Below are 18,345 nucleotides of genomic sequence, written 5' to 3' on the forward strand. Positions count from 1 at the left end.
TCCTCTACAACTCGTCCAATAAGCAAATATTAATCTTTAAAGAATAATGGCGTTCGAATGTTCTTATTTCACAATAATAATAATAAGCTATTAATCAATATAAGCACATACAGTGAAGTACAGCTGTTGCATACACATGAATAGAAAACAGTCTCCACTTACTGTACTTTTACTCACACAAAAGAATATTAAAAGATTGACCCTTTCGAAAAGCAAAACAAGTGTGTGATTACCTGAAAGTTAAGTGGTAATTTAAATTGTATGACCTATGCCAGATTGCATCAAGGCATTATTATTGAGGCATATAATGACAAATAATGCTTTGAATCCTCTGTTGACCATTCAAAGTCTTTATTGTACTTTTGTATACAGCTTTACGTTACAAACAAATACATTTGGATTTTACCCCCAAAAGCATATTATAAAAGTGTACACTCAGAATGGATCATACTGATGGCTTATTTTTATTCTATGAGCTAAGCCTGGTATATGAAGTGTTATCTCTAATGGTATATCAAACATTAAATACAATCAAATATGACTCTGTGGTTGGGTGAGCTCACTTCCCATACCAGAACCAGAAAGTGAATAGCCCTAAGACTGAAATCAAAAATACACCAGCTGGTTCTTGGAGAAAGCTCAAGCTCAAAGCACAGTCACAGCATTTAATAAATACAGTATGGCATTTTTTTTCTCCCTCAAATCCTTTTTACCAGTCTTATCTTTATCACTGGTCCATCTCCCAGCACTCCCAAAAAGTAGGGAGAGGACCTCAAAAGTGCTTAACCTGGCACAACAACACAGTATTTCCTGAGAGAACTTAAAGAATCATGGACGTGCAGGTCAACACTACACACACACACACACACACACACACACACACACACACACACACACACACACACACACACACACACACACGTCTGGTTATTGAAGCCAAATCCTTCAGAGACGCAGAGCAGACAGCTCCCTCTGCCTCTTTCTGGGTCCTGTGTTCAACATGGGAGGGGGGGAAAAGCCGCCAGATGGACTCACAGGCGATGTGACAGACCGACAAGAATTCTCCGCCTGGCTCTGATCCTTATCCATTAAACACACTCTGTTTTCATTCAGAGCAAAGGGAAGTCCTGACCTGTGCCATTTTCACAGTTTTAGGACCTATCTTTTTGTCAGCTGCTCTTCTCTTGTCACAGGCACATACACAATGTCACATCCATCAGGAGGTGTTGAAATGAAAAGGGGCCATTGAACAAAGGTGCTCTACTGAAAACGTGGACATTTTGGTTGATGGTGGACTTGTACAGTTAGTTAAAATACTAAACATTCAATACAATACAACTCAGCAAGTCAATCATCAGTGAAGACAGTGACTCCCAATTTATACTACCGCAAAAATATTAGTTTGTTTGTTCAAAAGGCCATACATTATTCTAAAGGACTGTGCTGCTGTCTCTATCAAACGTATGATTAGAGCATAAGGCAAGACCAAACAGGTTATGAGGACGCAGTACAAACTTTGGAGGAGAGTCAACACTTTATAGAAACTGCACACACAAAAGGAACACTTTCAAGTTCAAGAGTATATGTCATTTAGCACCTTGTTGAATAATTTACAGGTAGCATACTGCTGATTGGCTGATGCCACACCCACAATGTTTAGGGACCATTACAAAGACAAGGGTTGTGATTCACACACTGCTCAATAAAAGCATTTCGACATTTGAAAGAGAACACCAATTTCAAATCAGCTACTGCACAGATTATGTACATTTATTCTGCTTTGATGATCTCTACAGGCAGATAAATGAAGGTTCAGTTGACTGGCTCAGCGGACTGTCCTCTTTTATCCTCAGGTCTTTTCAAAAAGGACAGTCTCTCCAAATACTGTGCATTTAAGGTGGCAGGCTATCACAAGCACTCAGGCTAGATTAGCCATTAGATTCTTCATCATTTACTATTCCTCATCTTTGAGGTGAACCTCGAGCCCAGCAACATGCCCATCACACCGGTGTGGTCCTGCGATTCACCCCGTCCTTTAAATCATTGGGGAAACAGTTATGAACCTGGAGGAACTCAGCAGATGCCTCATGTTCGGGGCTATATGTGTTCTCCGTCACACTGTCCCTTGCCAGGGCGTACATAGACAGCTCGTCCAAGGCCCCACTGGAAGAAGGCCTCCCCTTCAGACCGACCACAGGCGAGTTCTCTCGCGATGCCTCTGTTGAATGAGAGCTGGCGCGAGATGTCCGCCTGCGGTAGCGGAAGCTTGGTATCCTCGAGTACGGGGAAGAGGAAGAGAGCGAACGGATGAACTCGCGTCGTGCCTTCCAACGAACTTCCTTGTTTCTTTCAATGTAGATGTTGATGGCAAGGACAGCCACAGTTTCCGCCACTATGAAGGAGAGGGCGCCAAAGTAGAACGACCAGCCGTAGGAATAAGTGTACTTCTTGTCATCATCCCGTTTATCACTGGGGTCTCCTGCATTGCTGGAGATGTAGACTATGATGCCAATTATGTTGCTCAGACCTGATAAACAAGAAACAGAAACAAGAACTGTAAAGAGGCATGGTTGCATGTTATGTGGTCTAGTGGATGAAATAGTTTAGACAAACAAGTAGACAGGAAAAGTGACTATGGGGAGATCAATTATCCATGACTTTACCAGTAACAACGATGGAACCCATGAACTCCCACTGTGTAAAGCTATTAATCAGTCAGTGGTTACAGGACTCTCATCACTTGTGTGAGAGGTGTATGATGAATGAACATCCTGACTTTCAGTGAGGAATGGAGTTCATCTGTGTGATTGCACCTTTGATGATGACCAATATATGATGCACACAGGTGCCACTCCAAGCAGCTTTTCTTTATTATAAAGCCCCAGCCCTGACATGATTGCAGATCGCTGGGAGCATGATTGACCAATGTAATCCTCCAGCTCACCTGCAGCTACAAAGAGAATGCCTGCGCTGAGGAGGACGTTGCTGGTCTTGTTGTAGACTCGGCCCAGCCCGACACACAGCCCGCCCAGCATCAGCAGAATAGTACTGAGGATGGGAAACACACTGGAGGCACGGACTATACCTGCAGAGATGGAGGAGGAAGCACATCCCGTGATGAATGTATAATTGGGTAGGTGGTTAAGTCACTGTAAATGGTTTTAACACAGTTCATTAACTGATATTTGATTGGACAATAAAGAATTACAGTTTAGTAAAAGATGCATACACATGAATCAAATCATGAATCAATTGATATAACATCACCAAAGTCAAATTATGAAGCAATTTATAGATAGCAAAATAAAACAAAAAGTACATTAATAACAGTAAAGTTATAAAACGTTTTTTTTAAATCATTTAGACTTTCATTTTGTATAGCCCTCTTTTACCCAGTCCCCTCTCTTCTCCCATCCATTTTCGGTGACCTTGTTGTGACAATCAGCCTCAGGATGTAACAAATCTCTCACTCACTATCACCTCCCCACAAATTAATCACTGTGCCATTTTACAAGTTTCCAAGGATGGATAAGCTTATACCACTGTTAAGTCTTGTATCAAGCCCTTGTTTTCTTTGGTATGACCAATAGATTGGGTTTAGACTTTGTTCAGTCTTATAAATTGCTTTAAAAATCATTCACAAGAACAGTCAGACATCCAAACAAATGTAAAACAATAAATACCATTGGTTGTGGTCGAACTCTGAGATAAATGCTTGCAATTAAGTCCTGAACACATTTGAATACTGTCTTACTGAATGCTGTCAGAATTATTCTGCTCTCTTTCTCCGGCTTCGGTCTGTATTTTATCAGTCTCTATATATAAAAGAGTGCTGCCTGTTTGGAGACTGCTCTCAGAATCAAACAATAACACGCTGACGGGTTACTGGACTTCCTCCATGCCCTGACAAGTAAAGGAATGATAAAGGCCAGACAAAGAGGATGAGTGTGGAGAACTTACGAAGAAGGTACTCAGAGCTGTCTGTGTCGTAGTCATTATCGTCGGGGAAATGGTTGATTCTGTAACAGCTGCCTTGATTGATGCCTGCAGGACAAAAAGAAAGAGTCTCCAAAATAATGATGAGTTATACTCCACAAGGTGCTATAAAACAGGATGTGATGGTTAAGAGGACTGTTTAACAAACAAATAATAGGATAAAGAACACATGCATACATCTCCTTTTTGAGGCAAGCTAAAGTTAAACAAGATTTATTTGAGGCTTGGGAGTTAGACTTATGTTGTGAATCCATCAATCTCCTGTTGGTTTTGGTTGGTTATTACAGTAAAGGGTACGATCCACAGTTGCTCTCAAACCAGTGACCTGTTTTTTGTTAAAGGTCCCATGGCATGAAAATTTCACTTCATGAGGTTTGACATTAATATGCGTTCCCCCAGCCTGCCTATGGTCCCCCAGTGGCTAGACATACTAGGAGTAAACCAAGCCCTGGGTATTCTGCTCTGCCTTTGAGAAAATTAAAGCTCAGATGGACTGATCTGGTTACCTCCCCTTTCTTTGCGTTACCCGGCCAGAGAATTTGGCCCATCCATGAGAGAGAGACATCATGGCTTTCAAACGAGCAAAGTGGCAATTGATCAAGGCCACACCCCCATCCTCCACCTTGTCCCCCCCTCCTTAAAAGCTACAGAAATGGCACTTACTAAGGAAAGCTTGTTGAGGGACTGGTTCTAGTGGCTGTAATTCTGCACCAAGGCTGAATTTGGGGAGAGAGACTTGAGATATGTTTTAGGGGACCAGTAAGGCCTGTGTGAAAGCATCCAAAGAGCAGAATGTAACTGGACCTGTAAACGGTGTCCACTGGAGTAAGACACCACTGAGCTCTTGTCTCTGATAAAAAAGGAAGTAGTGGGAAGTCACTTCTCGGATGACCTCTGGTTATTTTTTGTTAACAGTGCAACTTCTAGAGAAAGAAGAGACAGAGAGTAGCGCGACATGAAAAGGAAAACGCGGCCTTTAACTCTTACTTAGCAATAAATATCACAGTCAGGTAAGTGCTATTTATACTGTTTAACATGAGAAAAATAACACTAAGCAAATACATTGTTTAAGCTTTTTGTTTTTAATAAGCAGTATTGTTTTTCTTTCAGTGCACAGCTTTTGTTGGATGGAATAAACTGGATCCATACATATAGCACACAAAAGGATTACCTTTACTCTCTGTCTGGTTTTTACCTCCAACCATAAAGGACACTTTGACCTTTGACATAAAGTGTATGAAAGTATGCAGAGGGTCAGAAAAGGATTGTTCTTGTTTATATCTCTCTGGGTCCACCGCAAACCACACAAACTAAAGATGACAGTTCAATGCACACATATTGGGGAAAGAAAGGCTATGTGACAAGGTGTATGTGTGTGTGTGTGGTTCAGTGCATACTCTTTGCCGCGGTGGTATTTAAGAATTGCATTACCCAGAGGGATGTGATGTCTTGTAGCGCGTGTCCAAATCCAGCTCAGGTTAATGGGTGAGTGCTGAGAGGAACAAGAAGCCTATTTAAACAACGAAAATATGTGCTGGAAGCTTTTACTGTAATGGCATTGTGAGTTGGAACTGGAGAATGGTGTAGTGGTAGAGAGAGAGTGAGAGAAGCCTGTAGCTGTTATTGTGAAGGCTAATAAACAACACCTTGTCTAGAGAGAAGGGGATTGGGGTTAATGGATGCATTCAGTGCAATGGTGGTAATGCTGGAAGCTTTTTGGCTCTCACTTTTTGAGCTGTGAAAACTCCTCCCACTTCAGTAATCCGCCAAACTAAACCCACATGATCAACTGTGGGCTGGGCTGTGGCCTAATTGGCACCTTTTTTCCGATGCATTATGTGTTCATGTACGTATCTTTGCATTTTTCTGCATCCCGGTAATGCATGTGAGCGTTCACTAAGCCCGCTAAAACTCTGTTACAATATGCACTTGATGGTTACGTATGTGACATTGTGCTGAAAGACCGGCATATGCCAGGCATTTAAATAAAGAAACCATTGCTCTTGTATTACAGTGTTACACTATTATATAGCCAATTATAGGCATGATAAGGAAAAATCACTTTTTAATTACTCATAACTCTATTTAGTTGCTTAGCTTACTTGTTCATATTTTCAAAGTGGATGTGCTAGTCGTGAATGGGCCCTGTTGTAGTAATGAGCTAGTCAGCTGGAAATAAAAGTGTATCTCACGTTAGCGCAAATAAACACACTTTTAATCAATTTTCTACACTTTTGCTCTTGTGTTTTTGGTTTTGAGAGTGATTTTTAAAAAAAGGACGCCACCCTTCAAACCCTTTAGCTTCGCCTGTATGTGTAAGCATTAAATACTCTTTTTTTTTTTTATCTCACATACAAAAACATACAAAGTCCCCTTTAATGGCCCAACAGGCATGGGCCCAGATGACTCAAGTTGACCTACCACAGGATAGATGTCAACCTTTCCATTAACTGACGGACACCTGTCAACTCCATTTCCCAGGTGCCAAGGGGTCACATAGCCATCATCGTCTATGCCAGAGCTTTTAAGGGCACGCTTGCTTCCATTAACTAGGTCTGCTACTTAATAAGGGACATCAAATTAATTAGCGTCAAATCAGTCGGTGGAAATGGAGCACAAGTTTCTGTGTCTAGTCACTGATGGGAAAAAGGTCTGTGAACTATTTTTAGCAGTTATGTGAGACTTTGTGCCTTGTGCAAAAACACATCTGGCTCTTGTGCTTAGATCAAGAGCTGTGCAAATACAGACACCTTTGTTGTCTGATAATTGCTATGTAAACACTAAATCATCTCTGGCTGTCTTTTTTACTAAACTGTGTCAAACTGCTTTAAGACATTTAAAAAATTCACTTTTGTGAACCCATAACCCTGCTATTAATTTTGACTTATGCACAATATTCTCCTTGCTCTGCTCCAGTCTAGACCCCAGCTACTCCAGCCAGCCTGACGCCTGTCCTGTCTTGTCTCCTGTGTGCCTGTGTGTGTGTGTGTTTGTGTGTGTGCATGTATGCATGCATGCATGTATGTGTGTGTGTGTGTGTGTGTGTGTGTGTGTGTGTGTGTGTGTGTGTGTGTGTGTGTGTAGCCTGTCAGCTGGACGCTTCATTATACGAAAAAAGGCAGAATGCTGACCATATAGCTTGGAGAGAAGGAGGAGATGAGGGATCGGAGATGAGGGAAGAAGGTGCAAGGAAATGAAACAACAAAAGCACAGGGAGCAGAGGAATTATGGAGATAAAAAAATAGATAAGAGGCCACAGAGAGACTCAGTCAGAGGAGGACAGCAAGGAATCAATGACAGAGAAATCAGGAAGAGACAGCGATAATAGGAAAAATGTGTTTTTGTGCTACAAATGTGGGAGGACAGTTGTGCATTGTAAAAGCTTTGAGACTGAGTGTACAAGTAGAAACAAAGGTTTGCCAGACAGACATATAGCTCGTCACATGAGTTATACAAAAAGTTCTTATCCACAAATTTGGGGGATAAAGTAATTGTGTAGTGACAAATTGAGAATCTCGCAGAGTGAACACAATACATGGGAAATAATATGTTCCCTGGACCTGACTGGAGTTGCAAAGCCCCATGTTGAGCATTTCCTTCTCTTCTCCATGGCAACCCATAAGCCCTTAATAAGCTAATTTACATAAACAATATCCAAGGATGCTTTTGATGTTTTCATTGCATTTTGATACATAAGAGATGGCACTTCCTAAACCTCCTTCACCGCATAACAGTACATAACTGCCAACACAGACAAGCACACAGACATGTGTACATGCATTGGGAGCAGCTGTGGTGCCACTGGCAACAAGATGATGCACATCATCATTATTTTGAATTAACGCTGCTCTGCCAATAAGGGAGCTGGTATCTCCAGGAGTGCAGTATATCATGACTGTGAGCTCCATGAGACACATGCCCCCAGTTCCACGCACTTCAATTGCTCTGCAAATAGATTGATGAATAAACCAATCACAAGTGACTTTAATATTGCATTTCACAAGTACCCTCCAGTGGGTGATGCACTTTCAGTAATACACATAACAGATCTACAAGGAAAAAGACGTAGCAGCACCATGTTCTGCTTTGTTCTTATGCTTGTTGCTTTTCAGATCTCTGATACTGATGAGGAACAGCGCTCTGAGGTTTACAGGAGGTGGGATGATTAGGTTTTATGAAGCTGTTCGGGTAGAGCACTGTTATTGGGCCTTGATATCAAATTCAGACATGCACACACAACTCACAGACTTCACGTGCAATTACTTTGGAAGCAGGGAATGCCAGGACAAAGTATTAAAGCAACTGTATAATCAAATAAACCCCTCCAATTTAATTTTTCTTTCAACCCAAAGTGAGGATGAAAGAAAAGCCATTTTGGAGAAGACATCAGTGATTCATTGCTGATATGACTGACAGTCGGTTCATTAAATTGTCAGCAAGCAGCAATTTCTTCAAACACCTCTCTGCTTGGGGTTGACTGTGCATGTGTATCCACGTTGTCGAAAGATCTATCAACCCCTACCCTAATCATGTAGTCTGTTGTGAAAACTGTTATGCTTCGTCACTTACTTATACAAATTTTATGTTTAATGGATTTTCAAGATGATGTTATTGAATGATCTATTGCACTACAGCCCTCGGTTCTCTCTCACATATTGTATATTTCCCAAGTGATTGAAACTTAACCTATCAGAACAATGAGGACAGTGTCACTTTAGAAAACAGTAGCCTATAAATGATCGTAGTTGCTTATTTCCAGTGTCATTCTAGTATTATAGCATTGTCAGGACAAAAACCCTGTCCCATATAAATGTAATACATGTTTAAAAAATGGATTCAGATTGCTATGCTTCCCTTTATCCCTGACCTTTTCCTTTTCTAATGTTTTAAGTAGTAATCCCGTTGTTAATCCTAAAAAAATGCCTTTTAAAAATGTTTTTACCATTACAGTCCCAAGATATTAAATTCATCTTTATGTTGCTGCAGGTTCACAGTAATTAGCCTCAGAAGTAGATTGATAGTAAGGGGATGAAGCAACTGAGGAATGTAAAGTGTAAGTATTGAAACAACAGAAGCCCTAATACTTCTGGACAATAAAAAAACTCAAACATTTTGCGGAACGCCTTTTTGTTTTCTTGCTAGAAGTTAGATAAGAAAATCAATGCTCTCATGTCTGTACGGTGAATATGAAGCTAATGTTAGTTTACCAGCTAGTTAGCTTAGCTTAGCATAAGGATAGGAACTAGGGGCAGACAGCTGGCCCAGCTCTGTCCAAACTAAACTAAAAATCTATCCACCAGCACCTCTAAATTTCACTACGAAAGCATAAAAAATGGGGTTTTATACTGAAAGATGGAATTTTTGTTACCATTGGGCAGAAGGAGGACAGCTGTTTTTCTCTGTGTCCAATCTTAAAGCTAAGATAACTGGCTTCTGGTGATAAGATCATATTTACCAAACAGCGAAGAACGTGGCATTGATCATCTCATCAAAGAGCGTATTTCACAAAGTGTCAACTTCTCCTGTAACGTTACCTATTTGCAAATAGCTATCAATGAAGCTGATTTGCATATGACACAAATGAACTTTATTTTAAAGAGTGCACCCAAAATGAAAAGGGGCAGGGTTGGAATGAGGTGTCAGAGGTTCATAAAAAAATGAAGCAGAAAAAGAAAAACAGAGAGCACATCAAGCGGAGAAGAGGGGGATGGAGTGTTGAGGTGAAAGTTGGGGCCTGCTGACTAATAAGTGCCACCCGCCTGGCCTCTCAGCTGTTGCGGTTTAATTACAGACTTGTGGAGCATGGTGGGAAAGCCAAAAAAAATAAATAACACACAACTGTTCCATGCCTCGACACTCATGCTAACTCACCGCGAGCTGAGGTGTTTACTGTAAATATGTACCTGCTAATTAGATTATTTCTCATTCTCAGAGTTGGTTTTATGTAATTAAGTCACACATGAGCAACAGCCTCTGATGCATTGCCGAATCTGATGCAAATTAGGCGCACTTAGTGTTACCCTGGCCTCACAACATTCATGTGGGAAAACAAACACAGCAGAAAAAGAGCAAAACAGCAGTTGAGAAAATAATGCACAAATGAAGTAGTGCTGACCTCACTTTTAAGTAGCCCTCATTCAGTATATATTCCTGCCTGCTCCTTCAAATGGCATACAGGCCAGTCGGATAACATTCATTAAAGGGTTTTGAGAAGAAAACGTTGCTAAGATGTGTGTTACAGCAAAGTGTTGCCGCTGAGACAAAGACATGTTGTCGCTGATCTGTTCAGCTAAACGTGGGGATGTTTCCCCTGTAGCTGTGATGCACACAGAGCCGTCCCCATCAATAACCCAGTATGCTTGTCATTATCACCGGAGGGGGGTGTGTGTGTGTCTTCCTTCCTTGTCTTCTCCTTTTCTCACCTATACTTATGAGTCTCCATGACAACAGACTGTCCAGCAGCTTCTTGTAGTTTTAAGCAGAGGCACAGAGGTGAAACTATTAACACTGGGGAGAATGATATGATAGGCTGGCCTTTGTTTGGGCAAATGATGCATTCAAAAGGAAGTCTCATTGCACAGAGTTCAAACCTCATCAGCATCCACTGAGTCTCTGCTATCATTATTGCACGTTCATTATTTACTTCCAAAGCACTGATGGGAAATGATGCTTGACATAATCGTTGGCTGGCATTTGAAATGTATTTAGTTTCTCAGAGGATATTGCACACACTGTGAATCTCTCCACGTCACAGACAGGTTCACAGCTAAGCAGGACTCTCAGTAAATTGCAAATGTCATAACACACCAATATGCTTCATATGAGTCTAAAAGTGTCCATCTTCCAGAAACAGTTTAATCATTGATGACAGCTCCCTGTATGTGGGCTCTGCAAACATTACGTTTTGAAAATGGGAATGAAGCTAATACACAGAATAAACATATTGAAAAGAATCTGATCTGACACCAAAACAGATTTTTACAAAGGCAATGAAAGTATCTAGTGTCCAGGTAAAATGTTTTTTTGTATCTACATGTAGATGTTATTTATCCAGCTGATAAAACAAGATGAAACAAAACAGGTTTCTATACCTTTTAAAACCTCATCAATTAAAACCCTCATTGTATCTACACCAAAAACCATGCTGTTTAAAGAAAATGCATAAAAGAAAGAAGTTGCTACTGGAATAGTGCTCCAGAAGTTACAATAAGGCTGTGAGTCGCCCTGCTGCTGGAGCACAATGTGCTGTTTAGTATGGACACCTCATCTCTGGATCTCTAAAGTGCCTTCCTGTAGACCTCCATGTAGCCAAAGTCCTTCTTTATTCTGTAGTTTAGATGTAGGTTCATAGGCACGGTTGGCATGCGCACACAAAACTAAACATGTGTGGTGGGACTGTTTTTTGTTAACATTATTCCAGCAGTGCATTTGAAGATACATTGAGTCAGTTTTGGTATGCCTGCATTTAAAAAAACGTAGGCTTTCTGAATAAATTCTGAAGATACGCGAGTTTCATTTCATTTCTTTGCTTTCATTTATCTGTTAAATCTGTTTATCAATCTCTGCGTCATGGTCATGGAATAAAGAAATCCATCCGGTCACATTGACATCGTCATGTCTGCCTCTAAAGTAAGACGTCACTGTCAAATAATTCATAAAACACTCTCCAAAAGAATGGACAAGGGGATGTTTAAAGGTTCTAAAACACAATGATTTTTTTCTTCTTCTAATTTGCTTGGACATGACGCGAACTCAGAGTCATCTATTTTTAAATCACCGGGCATGTTTCCATAGCAATTTCAGGGATGTTGCCAAGCAACAGCATCGATACAATAAAGACATGAATGAAAGTAGACAAACAGTGCGCAGATTACCTCGGCTCAAAAGTGAATGGGCTCAGACGCGCCGGTTTGGCATCGCAGTTTGTTGCAGACTATAACACAGCCGTATTTATTGTGTGAGCCTATGTTTTCACGGTGCGATGTAACTGTTGGCACACAGCACTTAACGGGACACCGACCGCTTGTTTCACGTTTATCTGCTACTTCAGCGGTGTTAAAATCCGTATGTGTGCGTATCGAGGCTTTTAACATCTGACATATAACCTCTAAAAGTTGTTCCAACTTTATGACCACTATCTTCTTGTTTCCTCATCTCCCGATTACAAGATTTGACGTGCGTAAAAGTAGTGCGTCCTTTTGTGCGCCACTGAGAAACAAAAGACTCATGGGAAAAAAAGCCAAAATTCAAACAATTTGTTTTGCGAAAATACAATTAAGTCCCGCATCTATATCAAATTAACATGCCGAGCTCTCCATATGTTAACAGTACCCAGGGACCAAAAGTTAGACTATAGGAGCAGGCTTACCTTCAATACAACATATTCTCCACAGACCGGAGTGGGTGAGATCGCCTCTCTTGGTTTTGGGCTGTGACTGGGTCTCGTCTGTGGTGGCATTGGTGGAGTTGCAGATGTACGCCCGCGAGTAGAGCCAGTAGTCCGTGCCGATGGCGATGGTCATTAGGCTAAAGGCAGCGAAAGCCCCCAAAGTGGCCAGCAGCGTTTGAACCCTGCGGTCACACCAAGCCATTGCGCTTCATACTAGTCCACACTCTCACCGGTCCAACATGCGCTCACCGGAACGCCTCAGGGCGCGGATCTTGGTCATATGTGTGTCTTATGTGTGTCCACTCTCTCTGTTCCTCGATTTTAAAAAAACAGTCAAGCCCAATAAAGTGAAAGAAGAAGCTGGATTTTTGTCCGAAATGCTCACCTGATGTTCAACACCAAGTGGATGCAGCTGGGAATATGAGAGGACACCAGTTGTGCCCACTCCAGCGGCTCCACACAGGTTGGAAGCGCGCAGGACACCACGACCGCAAATATACACAACAAACAAACACCCTCAAACCTTCGCACCACTTCAGTCTTGTGTTTTTTCCCCTTTTATCTTGGCCTCAAAACACTTTTCTCTGTTCCTACCCAAACTGCGCCTCGGTTAAAACCCATTGCTACGTCAATCGCTCTAACGCAAAACCCCACCCTCACCAAATCCAACCAATGGAGGTCCTGTTGAATGAAGGAAGGGAAAAAAACCTCTTAGCATTGGATCACTAACGCATTTAAAAGATGTGGAATATTTGGGAAAACATTAATTAGGAAAACAATCTGTCTCTCAGCTGAGACATTTGGACACTCTTCACTGAATACCGAAGCTATGAATATTACCAAACTCACAGTCAGCTGTCACAACAATGAGGAAGGGGGAGTGAAATAATGAGAGGTTTTGACACAAAGGTCCTTCTCTTTGGTGCACTAACGCCAAACATCCAATCCCCAAAGGAACAAACCATTAAAAAAACAATTAGATGCTTGAATGCATGTTCTCACCAAGCACACATGGTAAATTCTCAGGTTCTAAAGATTTCCCAAGATTGTATAGATAGATAGATAGATAGATAGATAGATAGATAGATAGATAGATAGATAGATAGATAGATACATAGATAGATAGATAGATAGATAGATAGATAGGTGTTATCATCAGTGCGAGAAATAAGAGAGAAATAAATTAAACATGTAAATAACAGAATCTCCATCTCTCAGACACACTGGTACAAACTCTTCCCTCCTCTGAGCCAGATAGAAGGTTTTTGTAGTATCTTAACCACTAAAGCGGAACAAGATGTTGACATGATCTAAGGTTGGTCTAAGGTTGTTTATCCTCCTAGCTTCAGCAGAGCTTGTATTGATGCTGAATTCTTTGATGTAAATAAACCTTTTAAAAATCAAGAAACAGTGTCAAGCGGATTCCTATCAACACATCATCCAGCATGGCTCAGACACCACATTTTCATACTAGCTGGGAAACACTTTATTGGATTGGATTTTCTGTCGAAATCTGTAGAAAGAAAAAACAGCTTTTAATTAACCGAACCACTTGATATGCACTAATGTCATATTATACACAAATACAACAATTGACAGAACAAAACATGGCAAAGTAGCATGAGCAGGAATAAAAAAAGAGGAATGAAGTTAGGACAATGTCTTGTGTGTGGAGTGGTTTCTACTTCAAGGAACTTTAATGCAAAGGTGTAGAAGTTCTTCTCCGTATTTTAAAAACACATACAAACTATTTTGAATAGCCTAATAGTTTGTGTCTGAAATGTTTTTTCACAAAAAAGTTCAATTCAATTCTTCAATTCTAAATTACATCTAGGCTACTCCTTCTTGCTGATTGAAAATATATGATTCTACTTCACTGTAAAGTCCGTTTTCAGTGTGTTTGCACTGCAGGCTTCAAGTTTCCACTTTACCCTTGTGTAAATTACATAGTGGACCACGTTTGTTTGGCTCCCAAACTAGTTTTGATGTCACTAAATCATGCTCATATTTTCACATTCTTTCAGCAGATGAATGTGAAAATATTGTTATGGTGTACATCTCTGCACCTATGTCATTCTGCACAGGGAATATCAAACATCCAAGCAAAGTAGCATTTAGAGAAACAGTTTTGAGAGGAGGGGGAAATGAAATGCTATCGAAAATATTTGAACAGTTTGAGAAGGTGCACCATCAGCTATGTTTTTATTTGGTGAAAGCATAAGCCTATAAAAACCAGCCAATGACAATGTTTAACCCAACCGATTTTAGCCTTTCAAAGTATTTGAAATATAGACTACACTGTATCCATTATAGATTATGAAATTCATTTGAACCGATGACCGATTATTATACACCATTCTGCATACTATACTTCTGCTATATGATGTTTTATTGTTGTACTATACTATAGGCCTATATTATGTTACCGGTACCTGATGATATATCATCAGGTAACATTATATATCATACTTTATTATGTATGCAACACTGACTCTTAGAGAATAGAGAAAAACACTGAGTACCATTACCTAATCATACCATTTATTAATCTGCTGATTTTTACTTAGACCTGTTGACTATGCTGCTATCCCACCATTGTCACTTTATCAGCACTACTCATTTTAACATTTTTCGTCTCAAAATACTCTTTTGATATTCCTCTCTATTTTTGTTTATTTTCCTCTTTTAATCATTTGTTAGGCCTACTTTCTATACTTAGGATGTTCATATTTATTTTATTTACTTTTCTGTTGTTCTAAAACAACCGAATAGTTTGGTGTATAATGTTATTTTATCTTGTCTTGTCGTATCTTATCGTATTTCTTTGTGGTTGTCTTATCATATATTTCTTGTATGGCTGTTTTATGTCATTGCTGTTCATTTAATGTTTTCTCTGTAACTAAACATTGTGACATTTTTACTTCCGCGGGCCTGACGGTGGCGCCAACTCGCAGAAGCAGGACCAGGACTGGAGAAAAGGGAATAGTAGCCTAACTACCAATAATGTGAGTAAGAATCACAAGGACAGGACTACTGATGTCACAGTGTGGGCGCCCGGGTGTGTGGGACGCATGCGCAGTACTCCACTGTGACTATTAGCCGTCAGATTCTCCCAGTGAATTTTGCACACTCCCAAATGCGCATGTGCTAAAGTAAACAGTGACGACAGTGTCCTCTCCTTCTTCGTTTTTCAGAGCAACATCTGAACAAAGGCCTGCCCCTTTTCATGAGGATTTCTCTACCGCCATCGTTACTTTACGTGTAATCACGATTACTAAATCGGATTACGATACTTTTATTATATTTCAAGACGTCGATAAGAGTATAGATAATGTCCGAAATTGTTGATGATCACAACAATGAAAGCAGCGGCGAGACCAGATCGGCCATGCATACTTGGCGTTATCGCCACCATTTCGCGTACAAGGCAGATCAAGGAAAAAATATCATCGTCCAGTGTAATCTATGTCTGCCGAGGGTAAATCTGCTGTCCACGTCGAAAACCTCAACATCAAACCTAAAAAAGCATTTAGACGTAAGTCCCACAAACCAAATTCCCTGCATTGACCTATAGCCGTCCGGTTAATGTTAGAGTCAATGAATGAATAGCTCCTCTCTTGATTATTAACATTATATTCTAGCTGCATGTTGATTAGGAACTCTTGGCGCTGGAGGCTCTTTATGTTAAACTTCCCTAAAAATCATCATCTTTTTACTAGCGGTATTTCCAATGCATATGAAGTTTATAAACTAATGGAAACTCAGAACATACAAATGGCACACACCTCCCAACAACTAACATGAGCCCTTTGCTGGCGTTTTGTCTTGCAGAGAACACACCTGGGCTGTGAAGCCAGGCCTGATGTCAAGAGGGGGAGGAAGAAAGAAGAGCACAACGGTGAGGAGAGTAGGCACTGCCAACTCAAAAAACTTAAAGCGGAAATCATCTCCAAATGCATGACCCAAGCAAAGATCGATGAGCTGATTTTCAACTTCATTGTGGAAGATTGCCAGTCATTTTATGTGCTAGAGCAACCAGGCTTCAGGAAACTGATTTCAGGCTTAACTGAAGGACTAAAGTCCATGGACAGGATGACCTTGTTTACAAAGGTGGACCAGGGTTTCTCCAGGATGCGAGAAGAGCTGATGGCGAAACTCAGCAGCATCCAGTACGTGTGCACCACGGCTGACATCTGGACAGCCAACAACAGAAGCTTCTTTGGGATGACCTGCCACTGGATTGATAGACACTCTTTGGAGAGGAAATCTGCGGCGCTGGGGTTTGCACGGCTGCAGGGAAGAATCACGCACGACACCATAGCGGGGCGGATACATGACATCCATGTGGCCTACAATATTGAAAGTAAAGTTCAGACCACAGTCACCGATAACGGAAGCCCCTTCATCAGTGTGTTCAAAGAGTTTGCAGTGGACAGCCAGGAAAGTGACGATGACATTGGGTTCTACGAGAACGTGAGCACCGTCCTCGAGGGGGAGCCGGAGCAGGACATGCTCTTGTTTCTGCCCACCGTGCAGCGCTGCGCATCACACACCCTTGAGCTGATTGTCACTGAGGACTTTTGGCAGGCGGTGTCACAGGGGCCCATGTGCCAGCTACATTACAGTTCGATGGCCAAGGTGTTCGCCATATGGAGCAAATGCCACCATCTCCAGGTCGGTATGGATGCAGCAGAGGAGATAGGAAAGATGGCCCTAGTTGTGCCTGCTGTCATACGCTGGAATGTGGAGTACTGTGCTGTGCAGAAGATCGTCTCCCTCACTGAGCGCGAGCTCACGGAGCTGTGTGCCCGCCTGGAAGTCCCGCGCATGCAGCAAGAGGAGATGGCCTTCCTGAAGGAATACGTGACTGTGTTTCACCCGCTTGCTTTTGCACTTGAACTTTTCCAAGCGGAGCAGAAATGTTACCTGGGTCTGGTCATCCCGACCGTACTCAGTCTGAAGAACAAGTTAAACGAGCAGAAAGACGCAGCAAATTACTTAGGCGATGTCATCAACGCCATTGTAGTGGCTATTGATGTGCGGTTCCAAGAGCTGTTTTCCAGCACAGAAGCGAAGATTGCAACGGCGACAACTCCTCAGTTCCGTTTGTGGTGGATGGCTGCCTCTGACAGAGAGGAGATGTGCTCCCTGCTGGCTACAGAGGCATCCCAGATTGATCCCTGTTGTCTAACCGAGGCGATCCCCAGCCGGAATCTGTCGACCATTGAATCTGAAGACGACTTCTTCAGTTACGGGTCTCCAAAGCCCACCGTTCAGATCCAGCAACGGGGAGTAATGGACGAGATCTGCAAGTACGTCGAAGGGACGGGGAAGAGCCTGGGGTGCCTTCAGGACTTCCCCAGAATAAAGCAGCTTTTCCTAAAATACAACACCACCCTGCCATCCACGGCCCCTGTCCAGCGTCTCTTCAGTCAGAAAGGCAACCTGGTCACCTCACAGAGAAACCTTCTGACTGATGACTACTTTGAACGCCTTCAGCTTTTGAGATACAACATGAACATGTTTACTATGGTCACCCAGTGAATACATCGCCGGTGACTCTATATCAGCCTTTCAGTAGATGCAGAATCAAACCATATTGTGCTAAAATCATTACTGAAACACTTAGAGTAATGTCTAATTTCAGACAATTTAGCCCAGAAATTTTCTAATCATGTCCCTTGTGTTTTTAATAGGCATAGCCTATATCTCCGTTTCTGAATGGCCTGATGGAAATATCTAATTGACAATCATTGACAATGACAAGGACTGAATACACTGACAAAAGCATCTTCATATCTGTGCTGTTGTTGTGATTTGAAGTTGCCACAGAGTAAACTGAACTGATTTTATCTTTCAGTTAAGCTAGTTTGTTTTTTCTACAGGTGCTCTATGAGAATGCATCTCCTGTCTGTTATGTTTTATATCACATATAAAGAGACAAGGAAAGAGCCTTTTGT

General features: G+C 41.4%; 2 protein-coding genes across 2 annotated transcripts; one reads left to right on the plus strand and one right to left on the minus strand.

Annotated features, from left to right (window-relative positions):
- Positions 1 to 350: 350 nt before the first annotated feature.
- Positions 351 to 13,153, minus strand: LOC117958598 (voltage-dependent calcium channel gamma-4 subunit-like). The gene is made up of 4 exons (XM_034895088.1): positions 12,365 to 13,153; positions 3,961 to 4,044; positions 2,945 to 3,085; positions 351 to 2,527 (listed from the first exon to the last, which is right to left on the minus strand). Exons 1-4 carry the CDS (start codon positions 12,585 to 12,587, stop codon positions 2,001 to 2,003), a joined length of 975 nt encoding a protein of 324 aa, XP_034750979.1. The 5' UTR covers positions 12,588 to 13,153; the 3' UTR covers positions 351 to 2,000.
- Positions 13,154 to 15,566: 2,413 nt separating this feature from the next.
- zgc:161969 (uncharacterized protein LOC569044 homolog) lies at positions 15,567 to 18,337 on the plus strand. The gene is made up of 2 exons (XM_034895006.1): positions 15,567 to 15,920; positions 16,217 to 18,337. The coding sequence occupies exons 1-2, from the start codon at positions 15,717 to 15,719 to the stop codon at positions 17,927 to 17,929; spliced, it is 1,917 nt and encodes a 638-aa protein (XP_034750897.1). The 5' UTR covers positions 15,567 to 15,716; the 3' UTR covers positions 17,930 to 18,337.
- Positions 18,338 to 18,345: the final 8 nt, after the last annotated feature.

Source organism: Etheostoma cragini, chromosome 15 (genome assembly GCF_013103735.1).
Source record: "Etheostoma cragini isolate CJK2018 chromosome 15, CSU_Ecrag_1.0, whole genome shotgun sequence".
Taxonomy (NCBI): Eukaryota; Metazoa; Chordata; class Actinopteri; order Perciformes; family Percidae; genus Etheostoma; species Etheostoma cragini.

Excerpts from the sequence above, each read along its gene's own strand:
- LOC117958598 (XM_034895088.1), bottom strand. The coding sequence starts at position 12,587 with ATGGCTTGGTGTGACCGCAGGGTTCAAACGCTGCTGGCCACTTTGGGG. Across the intron at positions 4,045-12,364 it reads GAGAATATGTTGTATTGAAG|GCATCAATCAAGGCAGCTGT; the intron begins GTAAGCCTGCTC and ends TTTGTCCTGCAG. Across the intron at positions 3,086-3,960 it reads CAGCTCTGAGTACCTTCTTC|GTATAGTCCGTGCCTCCAGT; the intron begins GTAAGTTCTCCA and ends CCATCTCTGCAG.
- zgc:161969 (XM_034895006.1), top strand. The coding sequence starts at position 15,717 with ATGTCCGAAATTGTTGATGATCACAACAATGAAAGCAGCGGCGAGACC. Across the intron at positions 15,921-16,216 it reads ACCTAAAAAAGCATTTAGAC|AGAACACACCTGGGCTGTGA; the intron begins GTAAGTCCCACA and ends TTTGTCTTGCAG.